We start from the raw sequence: 25,324 nt of genomic DNA, 5'->3' as shown, positions 1-25,324 counted from the left end.
GAGAACTACTTTTTACAGCTCCTGTATACTGTAGTACCGGCAGTGACCACACCTGTATACAAACCCTGAGTAGGGATCTGTACTGTAAGTTTTAGAGTAACCCTCATCCAGTAAACACCGTTGATTGTTCCTCTGCAGTCTCTGTCTATTTATTGAAGGACACCATACATCAAGATTCACGGATTTAACAGAAGGGTCACTATTTATGTCAACTAAATACAAAAAAAATAAACTTTTTACAAACTGCTTGAATTTGAAAGGGCTATGTAATGAACTTCAACCCATATACAGCAGAAAGGTGAGGAGAGCAAGCGGCCTAACCTAGACTGTTACGTGGAAGCACTGCAGGGCAAGGGGCATATTGTGTACATTGACAATTATACTTAGACAGCACCACACGAAGTGGGTCTCCAGAGATAATGGCCCAGAAATTCAGGTCTCCACGGGTGAGTACGCGCTGGGTACTCACCCATAGGCCCAATGGAAGTGGCAGTTTACTGCATGCACTGCGCATGCGCGGGAAACCGGCACTTCCGTTCCCCTGAATGAAGGGGTTCAGAGTTCGAACGCATGCGCGGGAGAGGCTGCGCATGCGCATCGAACTTAGTTTTTTTTTACAGGTTTTCCCGGGAGGGTAAGTCTGCAGAATTTACACATAAAAAAAGCAGACGTAAGGCCTGCTTTTTACAAGGTAAGTGGTGAATTAAAATTAAAACTCTTTTTCCACAGATTTTTTTTTTTTAATACTTTAATGCAAGGTAGGTTTATTTTTAGCCCCGTTAGAAAATAAAAAAAAAAATTTTTTTAATTTAAATTATTGTTTAAAATAGTTATTTCATGTAATTTATAGTTTATTTAAAAAATGTGATTTTTGGGGCCCGTAGTATTTATAAGTTTTGACAGCTCTTCCTGTCAATCTTATGAATGGAGCATTCCCTGCTCTGATTGGCTCCCCATGGCCCACGTGATCCGCATCGAACTAACTGCGCCCCTCGGATACGCAAGCACTGCGCGCCGGCAGCTGGAGCAGGCCCAGGATCGGAATTCCACGGGGGCCCACAGCTCAATGGCTGGCGCGCAAGGTAAGTGCAGGTCGGGGGCTTACACCCGCGGGAAGCCCCCGACCCGAAATTCTGAGCCACTATGATAGTGAGAATTATGTCTAACAATTGAAAAGACATACCAGAATTTTTAAAAGTTACTGATATATGGAGATGGAAAGGAGTTTAAACATATTCACTTGTTGCCCTTAACTTTAAGGAAGAATATATGTGGGAGGTGACAAGGGAGTTCCGATGTGAAGGATGGATGCAACCCAGACAGCCCCTTTCTGGCCGGGACATCCGGGATGGAATCATCTGCCTGCTGTACCAGTGACCACAGCCCCAATTGCCCTTTCAACATTTGTCCCACACCTTACCTTCCCTTTGTCACTGACCATCACCGTGTCCTCTTAGCCTCAATGCTGAAATAAAAGCCACCACAAAGCAAACTTTCCAATCCAACTTTAGACATCTATCCATCCAATATTACATCAAGAAATCAACTCATCACCCTTATGCATTCCCTTAGTGACTGTCTTGTGTGAGCCTTTGCCTATCCTACTGATGTCACACGGTGCTACCTCAGTGGCTGCAACATGGCTGGTGGAAGGCTGATGACTTTCAGTGGGGGACACTGTAAATGGCCTTGCTGGTCGACCTCGAGAAGCTGGTGGCTGGGAGTGTGAAATCGAGTTACGGCGTTTCTTCTTCCTCTTCCTTCCTCCTCCTCTCCGCACCCTCTTCTTGGCCAACCACTGGCTGGGCAGGCTGCATTTCTTGGGTGTGTGAAATGAGGAAGGTACAAGGGTGGAGTTGTGATGACAGGAGGGTGGGTAAGCAAGAGGTGCTTGCGAGAAGGAGGATAACATACAAGGATACCTGAATCTTGTATCTTTCAGCCCCACCACTGGCCAAGGGCTCAGCCATGCCCCTGCCAAGAATAGCCTGTACTGTCTCCTCCAATTGGGTGACGTGAGGCTAGGAATGGGAGATGCGCCTTGTGATTTGTGCAGATTGTTAGTAGGTGAGTGATTGTGGGGGTGGAGTCGTGCATTGAGAAATGTGAGAGGCTAGTGGTGCAGTTGGTAGGAGACGACGTTTGAAGATATGTTCACTGACCTTGACCACTGTTCTGAGGTCATGAAGCTTCTTTGGGCACTGGAGCCAGGTGGTGGGGGTGACACTGCTGACAGTGACTTCCTCGGTGATCTGGTCCCACATCGTTCTTTCTGGAGGGCCTCCTGGTCCCTGTGGGTAGAGGAGCTCTCTTGCAGTGTTGGCCCCCTCCACAAAGCTGGAGTGCTGCGCATGAAACCCTGGGTGCCCCTTCCCTGGCTTGCTGGGCCATTTGTGTTGGTGTTGAAGTACTTTTCCCATTTTTTAAGGTTCAGAAGGGAATTAAGCTTTAAGAGCTGAATAATCACATTTGGGATAAAAACAGAAAATGCTGGAAATGCTCAGCAGGTCAGGCAGCATCTATGAAGAGAGAAACAGATTTAACGTTTCAGGTCGATGACCTTCTCTCTTCATAGATATTGCCTGACCTGTTGGCATTTTCTGTTTTTATTTCAGATTTCCAGCATCCGCAATATTTTGTGTCATCTTTTAACGTGAAATTTTTTTTTGGAAGGGAGTAAGGGTTGAAAACTGCATTTTTTTCACTGCATTTTAATTTGTATTAGTTCCGAATGCATTGCCCCTTTAATTCATAACCCTTTTAATTGCCCATAATTCCTTATGAGCTCAACAGGCTCGCTCCCAGAGGCTGTGCGAAGCTCAAACGCCGCTTCAGGATGGGAACTTCGCCTCGGAGGTCCCCACTAACGCCACCAGGAGGGCGTTGCACGGAAGCTTAGTGATGCACCACCAATCTCCAGCTCCCCTTGACAAATTTATTCTCCTTAGCATTGCTGCCATTTTCAGCGGCCGTTAACTCCAATTGCCAGTGACACCTGCAACTTTCATGGTGAACATGAATTTCTAGACCTTTATGTATCATTTACAACATTTTCATTTTTTATTATTGTCCATCCCAAGTTGCTGTGAGAAGGTGGTGGTGGGCTGCCTTCTTGAATCACTTAGCTGTTGATGCAACTGAGTGACTTGCTCGGCCACTTCAGAGGGCAGTTAAGGATTAATCATGGTGGTGTGGGACTGGAGTCACATATTGGCCAGACTGGGTAAGGACAGCAGGTTTCCTTCCCCCAAAGGACATTAGGGGACCGTTTGGTTTTTACAACAATCTGACCGCTTCCTGGTAACTTTTACAGATACCAGCTTTCTATTTCCAGATTTTTTAAAAAAAACTGGAATTCAGTTCTCAAACTGCGCTGGTGGGATTTAAATTCACATTCTCTGGATCATTAATTCAGGCCACTGGATTACTAGTCCAGTAAATATAACTACTATGCTACCATACCCCCAAAATCCCTAATTATCCCTAGTTTTCAGATTCATAATGTAGATTCTATCCTCGGTGTTTAATTTGTCAACCAGTGGATCAAGCTTTCACTATGTGCACTCTTAAAACCCTACATAATTTTGAAAACTTTTATTAAACCCCCCACTTAACCTTCTCTGCCCCAGTTTAAAAAAGCCCCAATTTTTGTTGCTTTTATTCTTAAATATAACTTATCATTCTACCTAGTGAATCTTTGCAGTGCTCTTTCCATGGCTCTAATATCCTTTCTATAATGTGGTGCCTAGACATGCATGCAATACTCCAACTGTGGCCTGACCAACATTATGCACAAATTCAGCATCACTACCTTGCCTTTGTATTCAATGCCCCTATATATAAAAACCAGAATCTCATTTGCCTTTCCATGGGTTTTTCCCCATGCATTCGCACCTTTACAGACTGATCTATCTGCACCTCTAGGTGTCTTTGTTCCTTCACTTTGAGTCTTGCCACTTAAGATATGCTTCCTTTCACTGCTGTTCCAAATTGAACTGCACCTACCACCTATCTGTCCACTCTGCTAACCTGTCAATAAACTCCTGCAATCTTCCTCACAATTTGCCAGCGTCCCTAATTTGATATCATTGACAAACTTCACTATCATTCCTTTTATAACTTTGCCCAAATCATTTATGTACAGGAAACTTTATGTTATCTGGAGGCTAAGTGTCCGGCAAACTCGAGCCACCGGCAAAAATCAGGAGCCGTTTTGTTAGGTTTTTTTTCTTCTCGTGGCTTTTTTTTCCAACAGTCAGACTCTAGAAAGTCTCTCTGAAGCTGTGGCTAAGCTACAGAGACGCTTCCAAGGTACGGGCCAACTGTTTAGAAGCTGTTGCTAAGCAACAGTGTTTGTTGTCAGATACGGAGATGAAAAGCTCCGTATGCTTCAACATTAACGCTGGTGTGTCCGGCAGTTTTGAGGGAACGGCAACAGCTCGGTCCCGTCGGTGCCGGATAGCACAAAGTTTCCTGTAAGTGGAAGACAGCAAAGGTCTCCGCACAGTTCTCTGGATGACATGACTACACACATGCCCTACTGTGAAAAGCATCCCTTTACTCTTACTCTCAAGCTCCCCCCAGTCCTTGGTTAGCCATCTATTCATGCAGCTACATTCCGCGTAACACCATGTGCCTTAATTTTCGCATCCACTATAAGCCCACTGACTCCCACAGCTACCTGGAATACATTTCCTCCCACCCCGCTTCCTGTAAGGACTCTAATCCATTCTTCGAGTTTGCTCTGCTCACGATGCGGCCTCCTCTACATTGGGGAGACCAAACGCAGATTGGGTGACCGCTTTGCGGAACACCTCCGTTCAGTCCGTAAGGGGGACCCCGAGCTTCCGGTCGCCTGTCATTTTAATTCACCGCCCCATTCCCACTCAGACCTCACTGTACTCGGGCTCTTGCATTGTTCCACGGAAGCTCAACGTAAACTCGAGGAACAGCTCCTCATCTTCCGATTAGGCACTTTACAGCCTTCCGGACTCAATATCGAGTTCAACAATTTCAGATCATAACCTCGGCCCCCATTACATTTTTGCTTATATTTTATCCACATCTTTGTTTTGGCCTTTCCCCCCCCTTTTTTTTTCTCCCACATGGCAGATGTCTCTCATTCTGCCAGAGCACTTCACACCTAATCTAGAGCTGTCTTTTGTCTCCACTAGTCCTATCACCATCTCGTCTCGTTTTGAATACCTCTTAATGTCTCTTCACTTCTCTTGTTCTCTTGCAGCCCTGCCTTTTGACCTATTTCATTTCCTTTCCAGTTTTGAAAAAGGGTTAGACCCGAAACGTCAACTCTAATTTCTCTCCACGGATGTTGCCTGGCCTGCTGAGTTTTTCCAGCATTTTCTGTTGTTACTTCGAGTTTCTTTGTCTCTGTCACATCTGCCCTGATGATGCCACCTTCCGTAAGCGTGACCCCGAGCTTCCGGTCGCCTGTCACTAATTCTCCACTCCACTCCCACTCTGACCTCGGCCTCTTACACTGTTCCAACGAAGTTCAACGTAAGCGCAAGACCTCATCTTTCTATTAGGCACTTTAAAGCCACAACATCGAGTTCAACAATTTTAGACCATACCCTCTGCCCCTATTTTTTCACATGGTAGCTGTTGATAATTCTGCCATTCCCATTTACACCTCTTCTAGACTCATCTTTTGTTTCTTTACTTGTCCCATAACCATCTCCAATGTAGTATTAATAAACACAAATCTGTTGTTCTTGCATTGTTATTTAAGGTACCATTGCTTTGATCTTAAAGTTACATCTAGAGTTCTGGCAAAGAACCATCAGTGGGCTTTTTTCATTTAATCTCTCCTGCTTTCCACCCTATCACAGACCTTCCCTTTCCTCCCCTCCCCCCGCACTTGCTTAAAACCTGTTACATCTCTAACTTTTTCCAGTTCTGACGAAAGGTCATCGACCTGAAACGTTAACTCTATTTCTGTCTCGACAGATGCTTCTTGACCTGCTGAGTATTTCCAGCATTTTCTGTTTTTATTTCTTAATTTTCACAAGTTTTTTCTTCTTCATAAGCCTTCTGAAAATCATTGGGCAGTAATTTGTGGCACCTATGGGTGCAAAAGAGGTGTGTATGTGCCCGTAGGGGCCGCGCAAGTTCCGGGTTTAGGCATGCGCTAAAACCTAGAACTTACGATCTGTCAAGACAAATCACCCGCAGCCCCGGGGAAAGGGCATCTGCGGGCGGAGCCCAACTTCTGCCTAGCAAATGCCCATGAAATTCTTACGCCTAGTAAGACCTGCTTTTACCAATATAAGAGTTTTAAAAAACAGAAAAATAAAATTTTATCAATAATTTATACATTTAATAACTTGTTAAATAAGGTAAGTTTATTTTTAGCCCCTTTAAAACATATACATTTATTTTCAAAATATTTAATTAAATGCAATTCTACATTTTAAATGTGATTTTTTTTATTTGATGTCTAGGTGTATTTTTTGGGGTATTCCCATTCATACTTATGGGGTTTCTGTATATACGGAACCTCCATAAGAATGTTTGGGGATTCCCTTCTGTCATTCATTAGTCTGGCCCATGCGATCCCATGGGCACTTGCGAACCGCCTGCGCCCCTGGGATATGTGTGCCTCTTCCCGCAGGTACCTAGAGAGGCCCAGTATCGCGAGCCTCCCGGACCACCAGGTAGGTGCGGATTTTATTTGCGGATCGGAGGCATTTCCCCGCGGGAAGCCTCCGAACACAAATTCAGGGCCTATATATGCAACATCCACTGCATTCCATTCAGTTCTGAGGATAGGTTTTATGCCTGAAATGTCAATTGTCTCGTGTTTTCTCAATGAATGCGACCTGAGCTGCTGAGTATCTCCAACGTTTTCTGTTTTTGTTCTAGATTTCTAGCATCTGCAGTACGTTGCTTTTTATTCACTGTGGTCCACTTATCTATACACAGTGATATCAGCTTAAAATTACATTAGTTGAGCATGACATGCTCTTTCTAAACCCATGCTGTCCATGCCTGATCAGCCCACTTTTGTTTTAAGGTGTTCACTAATTTTATACCATTTTATCGACTCAACAGATTACATTTTGTGAGACTCCACGCTTGGTGAGAAGATGGATTGGAAAATTGGGCATGGATGCTGGCGCTCCTCATTTTCCATTGATTAATTTTATCATTGGGAATTGAGAGTGCTGCGTTAACATTCTTGCCAGATTCTATGATCCATCTTCTAGATAACACTCAATGCTGGAAGTGTCACCGTACAAAATTTACCCGTGGAAGTTTATTCACAACTGGAATTAAACTAACTGGCCCATAATTTCCTGGGTTATCCCTTTCCCCTTTCTTGAACAGTGGTGTAACATTTGCCATGCTCCAGTACTTTTAAGAATCTTGGAAAATGATAGTTATTACCCCGCCCTCCCCCAATCTCCCTGTGTTCTGGGTTGCAAACCATCTGGGCCTGATGGTTTTTCAGTCCCATTAACTTTTTAAATACAGCTTAATTTTGAATATTTATTTCCAGTAGTGGCTCATCCATCATCCTTCTCAGGTACTTCTGTTTTCCTATTATCAGCTTCCTCTGTAAACGAAAAAGTGGAAGCACCCTTCAGAGTATTTTGAAGTGTTTTTTTTAAATCGGGCAGTTTGTCCTGCTTCATCTCCCAGGCCTGCTGCAGCAATCCTCCACCCCTATACTGGCACAACTCCCTGGCAGAGGCTAGGGAGCGTGCCTCCCGTAAATAAATGAAAATATGGCTGAGGCCAGCAGGACATCCCTGGGGTGGGTGGAAGCCCACCGCATTGGAGAGGTGACCCAATCTGAGGAGGGGGCAGAAAGCCTAGGCTACTGTGTTAAAGTGTTCAAGCTGTGAATAAACGTCTAAGGGTCAATCCTATATCCCACTTTACATAGTATCATACTTTAAAATTTGCCACTGAGGGAGAGACGAGAAGTGACTTCCACAACATATAGCTAACTTTTTATATGTCTGATACGCTTATCAATTACTCCATAAAAGGCGATGAATTAGGAAAGTAATGAAGAGGTTTTTATTAACTAAAGAACAGAGCATGCCTCTCGTGGCCAACTGGTTCCAAGAAGGAAGTGGGTTGCCGAAACACCCACCTTTATACCTGGTCATGTGGGCGGAGCCAGCTGAGGCATGCATTGGTACACAGCGCCAACCAGAGGTAACAATATGCAATAACGATAACCGTAGGATACAATAACAGTGGTTTACCACATTCACCCCTTGTTTAAAATTTAGTCCGGCGGGGTGAAGTGTACTACAAGTTCGTGTAGGTAAGTCTATCAGGAGGCCTTGTATGACGTCCTGATCATCGTGGTGGCGGCGGCGGTGGTGCAGTATCCAACGTCGAATCTGGTGTCTGGGTGGTCAACGAAGGGTCCTGGGGCTCCGGCATGCCTTCTACAGGGGTTGGGTTGGGAGAAGTGGTGGGGGATAACGGTGGTAATTCAGGGGCACCCGAGGGTGCGAGGTCTCGTATGGAGACCGTGTCCTCCCGCCCGTCTGGGTACGCCACGTAGGCATACTGGGGGTTGGCGTGTAGGAGGTTCACCCTCTCGACCAGGGGGTCTGTTTTATGGGTCCTCACGTGCCTCCGCAGTAGGACGGGCCCAGGAGAAGTCAGCCATGTCGGTAGCGAGGTTCCCGATGTGGACTTCCTGGGGAAAACGAACATTTGCTCATGAGGGGTGGCATTAGTGGCAGTACAAAGCAGTGGCCGGATGGAGTGGAGCGCCGCAGGGAGGACCTCCTGCCAGCGAGAGGGAGGAAGGCCCTTAGATTTTAAGGCTAAGAGGACGGCCTTCCAAACCGTCGCGTTCTCTCTTTCCACCTGGCCGTTCCCCCGGGGGTTGTAGCTGGTGGTCCTGCTCGTAGCAATACCTCTCGCGAGCAGGTACTGACGAAGTTCGTCGCTCATGAAAGATGAGCCCCTGTCGCTATGTATATAGCTAGGGAACCCGAACAGGGTGAAGAGGTCATTCAGACATTTGATGACCGTGGTACTGGTCATGTCTGGGCAAGGGATGGCGAACGGGAAACGGGAGTACTCATCAATTATGTTGAGGAAGTACACATTGCGGTCAGAGGAGGGGAGGGGCCCTTTAAAATCGACGCTCAGGCGCTCGAAGGGGCGAGTGGCCTTGATCAGGCTTGCTCTGTCTGGCCTATAAAAATGCGGTTTGCACTCAGCACAGATTTGGCAGTTCCTGGTCATGGTCCTGACCTCCTCGATGGAGTAAGGCAGGTTACGGGATTTGATGAAATGGAAGAACCTGGTGACCCCCGGGTGGCAGAGGTCATTGTGGAGGGACTGCAGTCTATTAACCTGCGCGTTGGCGCATGTACCACATGATAGGGCATCTGGGGGCTCATTGAGTTTCCCGGGCCGGTACAAGATATCGTAATTGTAGGTGGAGAGTTCAATTCTCCACCTCAAGATCTTGTCGTTCTTGATTTTGCCCCTCTGCTTATTATTGAACATAAAAGCAACTGAACGCTGGTCAGTGAGAAGGGTAAACCGTTTTCCGGCCAGGTAATGCCTCCAGTGACGCACCGCTTCCACAATAGCCTCGGCCTCCTTTTCGACAGAGGAGTGTCAAATCCCGGGGCCCTGGAGGGTCCTTGAGAAAAAGGCCACGGGTCTCCCCGCCTGGTTAAGGGTCGCAGCTAGGGCGAAGTCGGATGCATCGCTCTCCACTTGGAAGGGGATGGACTCATCCACTGCGTGCATTGTGGCCTTCGCAATATCGCTCTTGATAAGAGTGAAGGCTGCACACGCCTCTGGTGTCAGGGGGAAGGAGGTGGATTTGATGAGGGGTCTGGCTTTGTCCGCATAGTGGGGCACCCACTGAGCATAGTAAGAGAAAAACCCCAGGCATCTCTTCAGTGCTTTTTGGCAGTGGGGGAGGGGGAGCTCCATAAGGGGGCGCATTCTGTCGGGGTCGGGCCCGATGACTCCGTTCTCCACTACGCAGCCGAGAATGGCAAGGCGTTTGGTGCGAAACATACATTTCTCCTTATTGTACGTTAGGTTCAGCCGCTGGGCCGTACGGAGGAATTTTTCTAGATTAGCGTCATGGTCCTGCTGGTCGTGGCCGCAGATGGTGACGTTATCCAGGTAGGGAAAGGTGGCCTGCAGCGCGTTCTGGTCAACCATCCGGTCCATCTCCCTTTGGAAGACCGAAACCCCGTTGGTGACGCCGAAGGGAACCCTAAGGAAGTGGTAGAGGCGGCCGTTCACCTCGAAGGCGGTATACTGGCGGTCCTCATGGCGGATGGGGAGTTGGTGGTATGCTGACTTAAGGTCAATGGTGGAGAATACTCTGTATTGCGCAATCTGATTGACCATATCAGATATGCGAGGAAGGGGGTATGCGTCCAGCTGAGTGTACCGGTTTATGGTTTGGCTGTAGTCAATGACCAGGCGGCGTTTATCGGTGGTTTTAACGACTACAACCTGGGCTCGCCAGGGGCTGGTGCTCCCTTCAATAATGCCCTCCTTCAGGAGCCGCTCCACCTCAGAGCTAATAAAAGCTCTGTCCCCGGCGCTGTACTGCCTGCTCTTGGTAGCGATGGGTTTACAGTTGCGGGTGAGGTTAGCGAACAAGGGAGGGGGGGGACTTTGAGTGTGGAAAGGCTGCAAGTGGTGTGCGGCGGGCGATTTAAAAGGTGTTGGTTGCAGACTGTGAGTGGGGGGAGGGGTCCACCGTATGCTAATGTGACACTTTTAAGGTGGCACTGAAAATCCAACCCTAGCAGCACGGCAGCGCAAAGACGGGGCAGGACAAGAAGTTTAAAATTTTTATATTCTGTGCCCCTAACCGAAAGGGTCACCACACAGTAGCCGCCGACGTCCATTGAATGGGACTTAGACGCCATAGAAATCCGATGGCGCGTTGGCAGGACCGTGAGGGAGTGGCTACGTACCGTGTCGGGGTGAATAAAACTCTCTGTGCTCCCGCTGTCAAATAGGCAAGTGGTGGCGCGGCCTTTTACCGTGATGTCCATCATGGACCTGGACAGATGATGAGGCAGGGCTTGATCCAGCGTAACGGAGGCCAGTGTATGGCTTAGTGAGTCGATATGGTCATCCGACGAGACGGTGGTCGAGTCCGGAGACAAAATGGCGGTTGAGTGCAGCAGACAAAATGGCGGCGGCCATGATTCAGGTCCCCACGCGGCCGGAGGTGCACAAAATGGCGGATAAGATGGCTGCCCCCACGGTTCGCATGCGGCGCTGCTGGCGTTCGCGGGTTTCCCCCTGCAGGCATTGGCGTAATGGCCTTTCTTCCCGCAGCCCGAGCAGGTAGCGGTCTTAGCCGGGCAGCGCGCTCTAGGGTGTTTTAACTGGCCACAGAAATAGCATTTTTGGGCCTGGTTACGGGGCATCGCTGCGGTTGGTACCGGGGGCGGCGGTCCCGGTTGATTTCGGGACATCGCTGCAGCAGTTGGTACCGGGGGCGGCGGTCCCATGTCCCAAGGTCGCGATGGCCATGGCGCGGCGCCGTTACGTGAGTATGCTTCGAGGTTTCGGTGGGCCGCATCTAACAAGAGCGCAAGGGCTACGGTCGTCTTCAGGTCGAGCTCCTTGCTTTCGAGCAGTCTCTGCCGGGAGTAGTCGGACTGGAGGCCCCTAACGAAGGCATCACAGGTAAGTCCCTCCGCGTGCCCCGCAGCTGTTACTTCCTTACAGTCGCAGTCCCTGCAGAGCGTCTGTAACGCCCGTAAAAATGCCTCTACCGATTCCCCCAGTTGCTGCCTGCGGGATCCCAAGAGGTGTCTGGCGTAAATCGTGTTCACTGGGCGCGTGTATTGCCCTTTTAGTAGTTCGAGGGCCGCCGTGTACGTAGTAGCGTCCTGGATGAGTGTATATACTTGAGGGCTCACCTGGGCGGTCAAAACCTTTAGTTTGTTCTCCTCCGATGTCACGGCGGAGGCTTCTAGGAAGGATGCAAAGCAGCTCAGCCAGTGTTCGAAATTGGTCGATGAACCCGCTGCTTGAGGGTCGAGGTCCAGGCATGCTGGTCTGAGGGCTCGCAGCAATGCCTGCTGTTGTTGCTGCTCAGTTCCGGACATTTTACTTTTAGTTAATAAAATTGATACGCTTATCAATTACTCCATAAAAGGCGATGAATTAGGAAAGTGATGAAGAGGTTTTTATTAACTAAAGAACAGAGCATGCCTCTCATGGCCAACTGGTTCCAAGAAGGAAGTGGGTTGCCGAAACACCCGCCTTTATACCTGGTCATGTGGGCGGAGCCAGCTGAGGCATGCATTGGTACACAGCGCCAACCAGAGGTAACAATATGCAATAACGATAACAGTAGGATACAATAACAGTGGTTTACCACAATGTCCTAAATGTAGTATTAATAAACACAAATCTGTTGTTCTTGCATTGTTATTTAAGGTACCATTGCTTTGATCTTAAAGTCAAATCTAGAGTTCCAGCAAAGAACCATCAGTGGGCTGAATGTCCTCCTCCTGTGATGTAAGCTTCGACGGTTCAAATTTTGTGCTGTTAAAAATAAAACTAGTACAATCTGACCAGTTTCAGCATCAACTTTGGTTCAATAACTTGCATTCATACATGATTACGAATGATGTTTTTCTTCTGTGAGCAAGTACACAGAGTGCTCTAGCTTTTATGGTATTTTTGAGACCCGAACAAACAACAAAATAACAGTTTTGAGAATGTCTGACTCCGTTATAATGCGTTGATAGTCAATCAAAGGTTCAAGTGATGAATGAGAACAAGGTTGTTCTTTCTTTTGAGAATGCCAGCCTAATGATCTAATAAATGTTTATTGACCAAAGTCTTTTCAATTTGCTTACTAATTAAAATGTCTAAATTTTCCAGAGCAATAAAGCTGAAAGAGAAGTGCCTGTGAAATCCTTAAAATTCTACCTTGGCCTGAAAAAGAAACTGAAGCCTCCGAGTAGGTAAGGATGCTCTGCACTTGAGGACAGAACACAAGTTCAGACGTTAGAGGCAATGTTTTATTTGTGCAAATTGCTTTGGCAGCTACGCTTAAAAAATGTGCAATTCTATCCTATTTGCAGTAACAGCAAAATATGAAACATACAAACGCATGAAAAGCCAATCCCAAACACTCACAACGTAATTAAGCATCATGACTCCCAGTGTCCCCTCTCATCAGCAGCTATGTAATTGCCCGGAAGAGGCAAGAAAACAGATTAAAAAGCCCCAGGCAAATTCAGGGGAAACAAAATCTGGGAAATTCCTCTCCAACCCCCTTAGGCGATCAAAACGAGTTTAGGAGACCACAGAGACCATAAGATACATACTCAACATCCCACCTGCCTTTTACATAGAAACATAGAAACATAGAAGATAGGAGCAGGAGTAGGCCATTCGGCCCTTCGAGCCTGCTCCGCCATTCAATGTGATCATGGCTGATCATCCAAATTCAGTACCCTGTCCCTGCCTTTTCCCCATATCCCTTGATCCCTTCAGCCTCAAGAAACATATCCAACTCTTTCTTGAATATATTTAATGAACTGGCCTCCACCGCCCTCTGTGGCAGAGAATTCCACAGGTTCACCACTCTCTGGGTGAAGAAATTCCTCCTCATTTCAGTCCTAAATGGCTTACCCCTTATCCTTAGACTATGAGCCCTGGTTCTGGACTCCCCGGCCATCAGAAACATCCTTCCTGCATCTAGTCTGTCCAGACCTGACAGAATTTTATAGGTTTCGATGAGATCCCCTCTCAATCTTCTAAACTCCAGTGAGTATAAGCCCAATTGACACAATCTCTCCTCGTACGTCATTCCTGCCATCCCAGGTATCAGCCTGGTGAATCTTCGCTGCACTCCTTCCATGGCAAGAACGTCCTTCCTCAGGTAAGGCGACCAAAACTGCACACAGTACTCAAGGTGTGGTCTCACCAAGGCCCTGTACAACTGTAGCAAGACATCCTTGTTCCTGTACTCGAACCCTCTCGCTACGAAGGCCAACATACGATTTGCCTTCTTAACCGCCTGCTGCACCTGCATGCTTACCTTCAGCGACTGGAGCACAAGGACACCCAGGTCTCGTTGCACTTCCCCTTCTCCCAATCTATTGCCATTCAAATAATAAACTGCCTTCCTGTTTTTGTCACCAAAGTGGATAACCTCACATTTATCCACGTTATAGTGCATCTGCCATGCTTCTGCCCAATCACCCAACCTGTCCAATGCATTTATATTCGCCATAGCAAGGAACTCATTCAGCCACTTTTTTCATCATTGGCAACATATCTGCACTCACCACACAAGCCAGTGACTTTTTTTTTATAAGTGTTGAAATCCCTCTGGGAAAAGAAAACCTCCTGACATCTAACCTAGTTCAATGTTTATATAGCTTATACAAAAGACCCCTCATTTTCCCTAACCTATCTAATTCAAATAGGTTAGATTCAGAAAGGCAAAGGGCGTCCCAAAGCGTTTTACAGCCAATGAAGTACTTTTGAAGTGTAATCACTGTTGTAATGTAGGAAACACATTTGCTGATTTGCGCACAGCAAGGTCCCACAAACAACATTGTGATAATGACTGGATAATCTGTTTTAGTGATGAAGTATTGACCAGGACACCGGGGAGAATGCCCCTGCTCCTTCAAATAGTGCCGTGTGATATTTCATGTCGCGAGAGGGCAGGTTGGGCCTCTGTTTAACATCTTATCTGAAAGAAATTAGCCCATTCATTACTTGTAATATTTTAATTAAATCACCCCAAAATCTATGCTTTTCTCGTGTAAAAAGACCCAGCTGACTAAGCCTATTACAATAATAAAAGGCTTTTAAACTAGGGGTCATTCTAGTGACCCTTCCTTGAACCTTTTCCAGGTTTACTATATCATCTATCATGTGAGGGGACCAAAACTGGGCACAGTGTTCCAGATGAGGCTTAACCAAGATCTTGTACAAGGACATTATAGTTGTTTTTGCTTTATACTGGATTGTCCATCCTTTACTTCCTAATACTCTATTTGCCTTCACAATAGCTCCCCAGCACTGTGTGTGCACCTTCAGAGTGTAACTCCTAGGCTACTTTACCACTCAACAGACTTTAATTCTGTACCAAGCATGGTGTATACATGCTTTGTGTTAACTCTACCCACATGAACAACACTACCCTTTTCTACATTAAAAGGACATCTGACAGATGTGGGTCCATTCCGCCATTGCATCCAGATCAGATTGAAGTCTCTCTTTCTCATCTACGATCCTAACACAAGCACAAATCTTCGTGTCATCCTTGAACTTGTGGACAGTACCCACAACACCTTCATCTAAATCATTAAATAGAAATGAGGAGCAGCCGTCCTAATACAGATCGCTGTGGAGCTACAGTAGTAATCGGTTTCTACACAGAATGAACTCCATTAATCCTTTGCCATCAAGGAAACCAAGTCCGTATCCAATCCAAGATCTTTGTAGTAAGCCTTTAAGTAACCTAGGTGTTAGCCTTGGCTCAGTGGTAGCACTCTTGAGAAGGTTGTAGGTTCAAGTCCCATTCCAGAGACTTGAGCACAAAATCCAAGCTGATACTTCAGTGCAGTACTGAGGGAGTGCTGCACTGTCGTCGGTGTCGTCTTTCGGATGAGATGTTAAAACGAGGCCCCATCGGCACTTTCACTTCCATGGCATTAGTCGAAAAAAATAGGACAGTTCTCCCTGGTGTCCTGGACAAAATTTATCTTTCAGCCAACATATCTAAAACAGATTATCTGGTTAATATCTCATTGCTGTTTGTGGAACCTTGCTGTGCACAAATTGGCTGCCGCGTTTCCCTACATTGCAACAGTGACTACACTTCAAAAGTACTTAATTGGCTGTAAAGCGCTTTGGGAAGTCCCGAGGTTGTGAAAGGCGCTATAGAAATGCAAGTTCTTTCATCTCTTTCTAATCTTTTGCGCAGCAACTTGTCAAAAGCTTTCTGACCCACATTAACATTCATGGACTTACTTAAATGTGGTTCTGTTATGCTGACAGCATTGGAAAAGTGGTTCCTGTGACATAAGAATTTCAGTTTGATTCACCCCTACATAAAAATTAAATACAAGAAAAATCACAGTCTGCAGTTCTCACTTCACTTCAGCATTGATGAGAGTTAACCTTTGTTTCCCGTTACAGATATCAAGGGTTTGACTAATCTGTGTACTAACAAGCTAATTAATCATAAAGGGAATATTAGGACAATAATGGTTAGAAAAGTGAGGAAGATAAGCAAAATCGAACAAAAGCCAGTTCTCAGAATTAATTTGTACAGCTCCAGCAATGGTCTATGTTAACGTAACATGAGAAATTCAATATGTGTAGTGAAATTAGTAAAATAGTCTTGTCATAACCACAGCTTTCACATTGATGTGAATTGGTTTTGACTGTGTATTGATGCAAAAGCAGCAATGTAACTTGGAAGTCAGATTGGCAATCTATGCACACTGAAGCCAAGAGGTCTGAGACCATCTCTAATAAGTAATTTAACACTGTCTGGGCTTTGTACTAAGATGGTAGGATAACTCCAGCCTGGTACAAAGTGATGGTTAAATCATGATTTCTCCCGAGTATTTTAGAAACTCAATTTCAAATCATTTTAGAGTTAGAGAGGATATTGTTATTTATACTCTTCTAACATTAATTAGCTGGGGAGCAAGCAGAGTACAGTTGGCACGGTAATAAAACTCTGCCGATATCTAAGGTATAAACGGCACTCTAAGAAAGCATATAACCCTCATTATTAACTTTACATGTTAAATGACTCTAACAAAAATATATGGCTGCTTTAAAGTGCAGTTATATCGCACATCTTGCATCATTGTGAAATGAATCCAGCAACACAAAATGTGCAGTGCAATGGCAGCCAAACTGGTGTCAGGGATTCTGCATCAGAGGATGTCCCACACTGGCCAGAGAATAAATGCAACTGGTACAAAGCCAACATTTTAAACCTGAAAGTTTATAAATTACTCAAGTAATTCACTGGCTCACTTTGAACATTTGATTGGCTCTTAACTAGCATTTAAAAATTTATGCCTATATTTGGTGATTGCCAAAGGCAATATAACTTGATGCTGTTTGCTGGTACCACTCTCAAGATTGTACCAGTGTGAAACTGGCAAATGTAATATCTCGTTTATCTGATGACAATCAACGTGTAAGATAATTCAGGTATGGCCTGGCCCCTCTAGTTGTGATGAACAATCAATCCATTGTGTTGCTTGTTGCACTGATTCAGGTATTTCTGCCCATTATGATAAAGACTAATGTACTGTTTTTAGCTAATAAAGTTGGAGTCTGTTTAATCCTCCAAAAGTCTTGATTCAATAATTTTTTACCTTTTTAAAAATTTGATGTCCACTTACTTTTAACTTGTTTAAAGAACTTTGTTTCCTTTGTCTAAGTATAGTATCAGATTAGTTTTTCTCAAACGAATGAGTTTCTAGCCTTGCCTCTGCGTGCCTTGCGACAGTCTCTTTCTTAGTCAATATCCTGTTTGTAATATTTGAACATTTGTTCCAATTGCCAGTTAGCTGTTGAGCCAGATGGAGCTAGACATTTGTCTTCCCCACATCCTCCTTTAACAACCTATTTATCACTTAGAGAAGTATTAACCATTTAAGTTGATCAGAGTAAAACGCATGTGGCCTTGCTTTCAAGGGCACCGTTTTAACCCTTATACTGCCAGTATACATTTGTAGACAAGAGATTACGTGGAATCTGAGAGATTAGTTTCATATCAAAAGGGTTACACAGAATGTGATATTGGAAGTGAGTCTGGAGCCCTGCACCCCCCTCCCCCCCGCTGACCCTGGACATTTTGTGGTCGGGTTTATTTTTATTTCACCGTGGGGGGGGGGGGTGACGTGTTCTTATTCTCTCTGTGCCTGAGCTATGATGTCTGATCAGTCACTCGGTGATTTCAGAAATCCACACACTGCCCATTGCACTTGCTGTCACTGTGATTCCTCCATACCTTCACTGTGGGAGCCACTGACTCCTGTAATTTAATTCCTTTCATTGAGGGGGACGGGGGGGTGGGTAGAAGAGAAATGGGAACAGGAGGAGGCTCTACCTTCCGTTAGCCGCCACAGCCTATCCCTTTCACCTCATTGCCTGCCTTTTCTCCACGCCCCTTAATTGCCCTCCCTCCTAAACATGTGTCTCTCTATCAGCATCACTAAAAAAAAAACAGATGATCTGGTCATTATCACATTGCTGTTTGTGAGAGCTTGCTGTGTGCAAATTGGTTGCTGTGTTTCCTAAATTACAACAGTGTAGAAAGTCTGTCTTCCTTTCTTTCTTTCCAAATGTTTAATTTATAACTAACATTAAAATAACTAGTACTGAGCTCCCCCAATACTTCAGTGCACCAGCAGGTGTAAATTAATGCTCAGTTTGGTGGGTAAATACATTACAATTTACCCTTAGTACACCCAAGCTTAAAAGAAAAGGCTTGTATAGCGTCTTTCATGACCTCTTAACATCCCAAAGTGCCGAACAGCTATTGTATTGGTTTTGAAATGGAGTCACTTTTATATGAGCAAATTTGGCATCCAATTTGCACACACCAGTCCTGCAGACAGCAGCGAGATAAACAAGCAATAGCAAAATACTGCGGACGCTGGAAATCAGAAATAATCTGACAAAGGGTCATCGACCTGAAAGGTTAACTCTGTTTCTCTCTCCATGATGTTGCCTGACCTGCTGAATGTTTCCAGATAAATAAGCAGTTGATCTGTTTTTAGAGATGTTGATTGAGGATAAATGTTGGCCAGGACACCAAAAGAACTCAGCTGCTCGTCTTTGAACAGTGCCATAGATTCTTATACGTCCTCCTGAACAGGCAGATGATTTCAACATCTCCAAATGACAGCACCTCTGACAGTGCAGTGCTCCCTCAGTAGTTCACTGAAGTGTTGGCCTAGATAATGTGCTCAAACCCCTAGAGTGGACTAGAGAGGATTAAGTTTGTCCTCCTGTTTGATACTTAGTAACCCTGCTGACAAGTTTGTGTGTGTCAACATCGGGTATGGATCAGACACGGCTGTGACTGAATAGCTTGCCAACACTCACATAAGGCAAGGTACTGAAAGACTGTTCCTTTTGGAGCCCTCCTTGATTCAGTGTCTTCCATATGGAAGAAAAATAAAATTAGGAAAGTTTTTTTTAAAAATAAACATAATTTGAGTGTAAATCCTACAAAATATATTCATAATGAATCATGTAGCATATATTGGCCCAGATTTTGCGGTGCTAATGACGGCAAAATGTCAGCATTTGCGGTCATTACCGCTCTGAAACTGACCGTAACTTCAGGATTTAGCCCATGCTCAGATACACGCGGAAATCCTGAAGTTGCGGCTAGTCATTCCGTGCTCCGCCACAGGCTGTGCTGTGGACACAACGCCATAGCCAACAATCCATGAAATCAGTAGAACTGACAAAAATTCACACGATCTCTGTGGGCTGCTTTCTTCGAGGTCACCGGTGATTGTCGTCACTTCGCCGCTGATCGCAAATTATGGGCCAATAACACTCCAAAAATTAATTTGCAGTCAGCGCCACATTAATATGGTCCGCACTCCTTCCACTGTTCTACTCTTTAAAAAAAAAGTCTGCCACCCCCGTCTGGCAACAACATCACATGCTAATGTGATACGAATATAAACTAATACTGTTTGATCATGTTGCTGGGATAAAATTAACCCCTAAAGATAAAGGCAAAATTGATGTTAAATATTGGGAAGACTGATGCCATTGTCTTCACCCCTTACCACAAACCCTGTTCCCTTACCACTGATTCCATCCCCCTCCTCGCCCATTGTCTCAGGCTGAACCAGGCTGCTTGCAATCTCAGCCTCCTGTTTGACCCCAAGTTGAGCTTCCGACCCCATATACTCTCCATCACTAAAACCGCCTATTTCCACCTCTAATATCGCACACCTCTGCCTCTGGCTCAGCCCATCTGTCACTGAAACCCTCACCCATGCCTTTGACACCTCCAGACTCAGACAATCCAGTGCTCTCATGGATAGCCTCCCATCCTCCTTCCTCCATTAACCTCAGTCCATCCAAAACTCTGCTGCTTGTCTCCTATTCCACAATAAGTCCTGATTACCCATCGACCCTGTTCTTGTTGACCTACATTGGCTCCTCCCTAATGCCTCAAATCTAAAATTCTCATCCTTGTGTTTAAATACTGTCATAGCCTCATTCCTCCCACTCTTTGTAACCACCTTTAGCCCTACCCACAGGGCCATTTTGTGCATCCCCACCTCCCTTCACCCCATTATTAGTAGCTGTGCCTTTAGTTGTCTAGGCCCCATGCTCTAAAATCTCCTCCCTAAACCCTGCTGACTTTCCACCTCCCTCCACTCCTTTAAGACTCTCTTGGAAACCCACCTGTTTAACCAAGCTTTTGATCACATCTCCCAATATTTTTTTCTTTGTCTTAACATTCATTTTTGTCTGATTATGCATCTATGAAGTGCCATGGGACATTTTTCAACGTTAAAGGTGCTATATTAATGCAAGTTTTTGTTGTTGTTGTTGTTGATGTATAACCATTTCTGGCTTTAAAAACCTGTTCTGCAGTCACTGATTCTGTTTTAAAAGTTTTTTCTCTAATTATCTTTCTTTTAATAATAGTTCTAAGTAGAGAAAATCATTTATATTATCAGTATTATCACTCAATGCCTCCATATTATTAAGCTGAATTAATGCTTGTTCCTATTGTAACGGACTGACTTATTATTTGGAGAGTTGCTGATGTACGTATATTTTATTTGGTCATCCAACCTGCTCCAGTCAAATTGTTCAGACTTACCAAGGCGATTAATCCAAAAGCAGTTTTATGTATTGTACCTAAAATGGATCATAATATTACTGATCATCCCGGAAAAAGTGATTATTAACTGAGATGAGTTATTTGGTAACGGTAGAATGTGCAGTCAGTCCAACTTAAGTGAGCCTCTGATATTCACTTAAGTAACCATTAGCCTGGTAGATACAACAAATAACTGGCAGTTTTGATCTGCAGGAGCTTTAATTAATTTTATGTACTCGACTTGCTGATTCTGTCCCACTTTTAAAAGTCTTCCCATTCCTTTCAATTTGATTGGAAGATGGCTCCCTGTTTCTTGGCCTGCGCAATACTTGCCTGTAGACAGCACCCTCGGGACCCTCAATTCTTCCCTTGTTTATTGCATTTTTACCTCCAATGATGCTGTTTCTCAATAAAAGTTCATTACCTTCTGAAGAACGAGCAAGAACTGCATTTAACGTATCCCTTTCTCCATTACACAGCTTGGGCTTTACACTTTATTCAGAAAAACAACAGTGGTAAGTTTTGAAATCAAATCCTATCCAAATCAGTATTAATGCTTTGCATTTGAAATGTTTGCAGCGATCAGACTGTTGAGTAGCAGAGTAAAATGATGGAATGGCAAAGAACATAAGGTACTTCATGTGAACACAGTGAGATCCTCTTACCATATTCAACTTGCAAGGGGGCGACTAATGTGAAACGGTAAAATAAAGATGAAAAGGAGAGGATTGTAGACCGGTGCAAAGGGATTCAGTGATTAGTTACACAGACCGAACACGTCGTGTCATCATCAGGATTTCTTTTTAATTTTTTTTATGGCATCAACTGTGATGATAAATGGGAGGCTTTTTTCATATAAACTCAAATCACTAATTTTGAGCAAGCTGTGCCAGATTGTAGAAAAATATTCCCCCAGTTAGGAAATAGTGCCTTTTACTATGTACAGAGGCATTAAGAAATATGCAGTATTCATTCATGAAAGGTTATTTTCACATGTCAGCAAATCAGTGGCAGGAGGGTTTAAACTCAGGATTAGTATTAAGCATAAAGGGAGAGAGTAGAAGGAATATTTTCATGGAAAGGGTTATTAAGCTATTGAATGCTTTACCACAAGTAGGCATTGAAGCTCAGTCATAGCATTTTAGGAGGCATTAGATAAACGCTTGAGGAAAAATATTAAAGGTTATTGAAAGTAAGGAAATGGCAGACTTGCTAAATAATTACGTTGTATCAGTCATACAAGAGAGGAAGAGGATGAGGAAAAATAAAAATAAATTAAGGGAAGAACTAGCTAGATCTGGTATAAGTAAAAAAAAAGGTAATGGTGAAAATAATGAGACTGACAAAGACAAATCTCTAGGACCTGATGGTTTCCACCCCAGGGTATTAAAAGAAGTAGGTGAGGAAATTTTAGAGGCTTTAATCATGATCTTTCAAAACTCTCTTGATTCAGGAATTGTCCCCTTGGATTGGAAAACTGCCAATGTCACTCCATTATTTAAGAAGGGTGGGAAAGATAAACCAGAAAATTATAGACCTATTTGTCTAACATCAGTTATGGAGAAGTTACTAGAATCTGTTATTCGGGATAGAGTGACTGTCACTTCAACAAATATGAACTCATCAGAGAGAGCCAGTAAGGATTTGTATTTGAATTCGATAAGGTTCCACACAAGCGACTGTTAGGAAAAATGGAAGAACATGGAATTGGAGGCAACCTTTTGACATAGGTAGGGAATTGGTTAGGAGGTACAAGACAGAGTGTAGGGATAATGGGTGTGTGCTCAAATTGGCAGGATGTGACCAGTGGCATGCCCCAGGGATCTGTACTGAGGCCTCAGCTTTTCACTATATAGAGCCGTAGATCCACGTTTGCTGACGATACTAAGTTAGGTGGTACAGTAAGTAGTGTAAGTCATGTAGATGGGAGCAGAAAGTTATAAAGGGACATTGATAGATTAAATGAGTTGGCAAAACTGTGGCAGATGGCGTTCAACGTGGGGAAGTAGAGGTCATCCACGTTGGACCTAAGAAAGATAGATCAAGTATTTTCTAAATAGTGAGAAGCTAGGAACTGTGGAGGAGCCAGGAGATTTAGGGGTCCATGTACAGAAATCACTAAAAAAAAGTAGTGGACTGGTTAAAAAATAATTTAAAAGGCTAATAGAATGTTGGCCTTCATCAATTCAAAATTTAAAAACTGAGATTGATAGATTTTTATTAGGCAAGGGTATTAAGGGAAATGGAACCAAGGCAGGTAAATGCAGTTAAGATAAAGATCAGCAATGATCTAATTGAATGGTGGAATAAGCTCAAGGGGCTGAATGGCCTACTCCTGTTCCTATATTCCTATATTACAGGGAAAGGGCAGGGAAATGGGGATTAGACTAAATAGCCCTCGTCAGGGAGATAGCAGGTGTGATGGGACAAATAGATTCCTTTTGTACTGAATTCTCTTATAATTACATGTTCTACGTGGACACTATAATTGAGGACATTACACTGATTTGCAAAATATGTATTCATCTACAGGTATTTGTGCTGTGATAAGGAGGAGGCTCATGTAGAATGGTTGGCTAGTTTGCTCAGTGCACAGGTAAGAAATCTTATCTAATCTTGCTAACATTTCTGAATTATTTTTCAATCTAATATTTTTGCTTTAGTGTTGTCATATTCTTATATTACTTTAAAATACACCATATGTATTTGAATATAAAGCCCTATTAATGCTGTGTATTCATAATTTTGGAATAAAATTCAGCATCACAGTTCTCAAAGTTTATTATGTACAATAAGTAGCTTTTGAAAACAACCTTTCACGTTGTACAGATTGAACGTCCTGAATCTGGCAACCTCGGGACTGAGGCCGAGCCAGTTTTCTTGTTTTTCCGGACTTCGGAACGTGTTTCTGATGTGCGAAGTCTGGAAATATCGTAACCTGGGCTCGGGCTTTTCCGGACTTTGGACATCAGAAACACGTTCCGAGTCCAGAAATGCCTGGGCCCAGGTTGCGGTTTGACAGGGTAGCACCTAACTTAGTATCGTCAGATTCCGGAACATTTTACAGATTACGGACGACCCTGCTACCAATCGTCCCGGAGTCCGGATTCCAGAACATTCCGGATTTTGGACGCTCAACATGTTCTAGCAAAACTTGCAAATGTTAGTTGCCATTATTATCACATGCTACTAAGGGCTTCTTAATAGCAGATCACTAAAGCATGGTACTTGTGCTTACTTCAAAGTCACATTGTACTATTGGCTCTTACTACTAAAACAAGAAGGGTTGATTTAATTCTTTAACATGAAGACAGTGTAAATCTTTCATATTCATTGTTTCTTTCCTTGAATGCATAGTGTAGATTTTCTACAAATATTCTTAATCAACAGAAAGCAGCACTGGAAACTTGAGTAATTGGCAAAGGTGCAATCTGGTTTTTAATAATTTTTGAGTTTTGTTTCAGTAAATTAAAGTACAAGTTCAGTAAACTGAACTAAATATCCTTTCAATTATGCACTCGTGGAGTAGCCAATCTTAGCTAGAGAATTTGAGAGAAAAATGTTAAGCATCGTAGAGCTTTCGGTTTTAAATCTTTCATCATTTTTTGAACTATGATCTTAAGTAACTTGTCAGTGCATTGCATGTGTTATAGTTTCTATAGAAACAGACACTAAATCCTGACGAGATCTGTCAGAAATGATAAGAGGTTATACCACACACAGATAAGTTCAGAGGTTGTAGATAATCTTTGAAGGAAAACTTATTAGAAGATTTGTTCTGGCCTTATTGACAAGTTAACAGTGTAGCTGCATACTTATTGCTATAAAATGAGTATGGTACAAAGGATGCATATATTCATTTAGTCTGTTGCTAAAACAGTCCAAGACAGAGCAGATGGAAACAGGCTGTGCAAATCTCATACGAAGTGGTATAGAAATATATAACAGCACGATGCAGATGCTGAGCCTTTGCAGGAAGGTCAGGTGAGGTTACCAAAAGTTTAGACAGAGATGGGTTTTGAGAAAGCTTTTAAAGCTAGGGAGGGAGGTAAAGAGATGGAGGGGTTTAGGCGAAGAGAGAAATTGGAAAAGTCAAGTAGGGTTCCAGCAGCAATGGGTCCGGGGCAAGCAATGTTGTAAAGATGGAACTAATCTGTCTTTTTAGAGGATGGGATATGCAGTTTGATGCTGAAGTTGTGTGCCATTTGGTTCAGCCTGAGCAAGTAGCCAGGGCGGGGGAAATAGCAAGGGTGCAGAGTTGTTGGTGGAAGCCAAAAACAATGGTTTTAGTCTTTCCAATGTCCAATGTAGGAAATTCTAATTTGTCTAGAGTTCATATCAGGTAGGCAGTCTTGCAGCATAGAGCTGGTCATGGAGTTAAGGGAAGTGATGGATCTTATGTTCATTAATAAATAGACATTCTTATTATGAACACAGCTAGCTTTTGCTAGTTACTTTATTGAG

At 44.0% G+C, this 25,324-nt stretch overlaps 1 protein-coding gene across 6 annotated transcripts in view; it reads left to right on the top strand.

Annotated features, from left to right (window-relative positions):
* Window positions 1-25,324, top strand: part of arap2 (ArfGAP with RhoGAP domain, ankyrin repeat and PH domain 2) — a 710,987-nt gene that overhangs the window by 665,706 nt on the left and 19,957 nt on the right. For all 6 annotated transcript variants that reach the window (XM_085968379.1, XM_085968416.1, XM_085968406.1 and 3 more), the window contains 3 exons: window positions 12,886-12,968; window positions 21,340-21,375; window positions 23,393-23,456. In XM_085968379.1, coding sequence (XP_085824505.1) covers window positions 12,886-12,968; window positions 21,340-21,375; window positions 23,393-23,456 — 183 coding nt within the window. The remainder of the gene's footprint in view (window positions 1-12,885; window positions 12,969-21,339; window positions 21,376-23,392; window positions 23,457-25,324) is intronic.

This window comes from Somniosus microcephalus, chromosome 2 (assembly GCF_052327205.1).
Source record: "Somniosus microcephalus isolate GS21.2 chromosome 2, FLI_Smic_1.0, whole genome shotgun sequence".
In the NCBI taxonomy this organism is placed as follows: domain Eukaryota; kingdom Metazoa; phylum Chordata; class Chondrichthyes; order Squaliformes; family Somniosidae; genus Somniosus; species Somniosus microcephalus.
The sequence above is the reverse complement of the archived record's forward strand: the minus strand, read 5'-3'. Positions and strand labels throughout refer to the sequence as shown.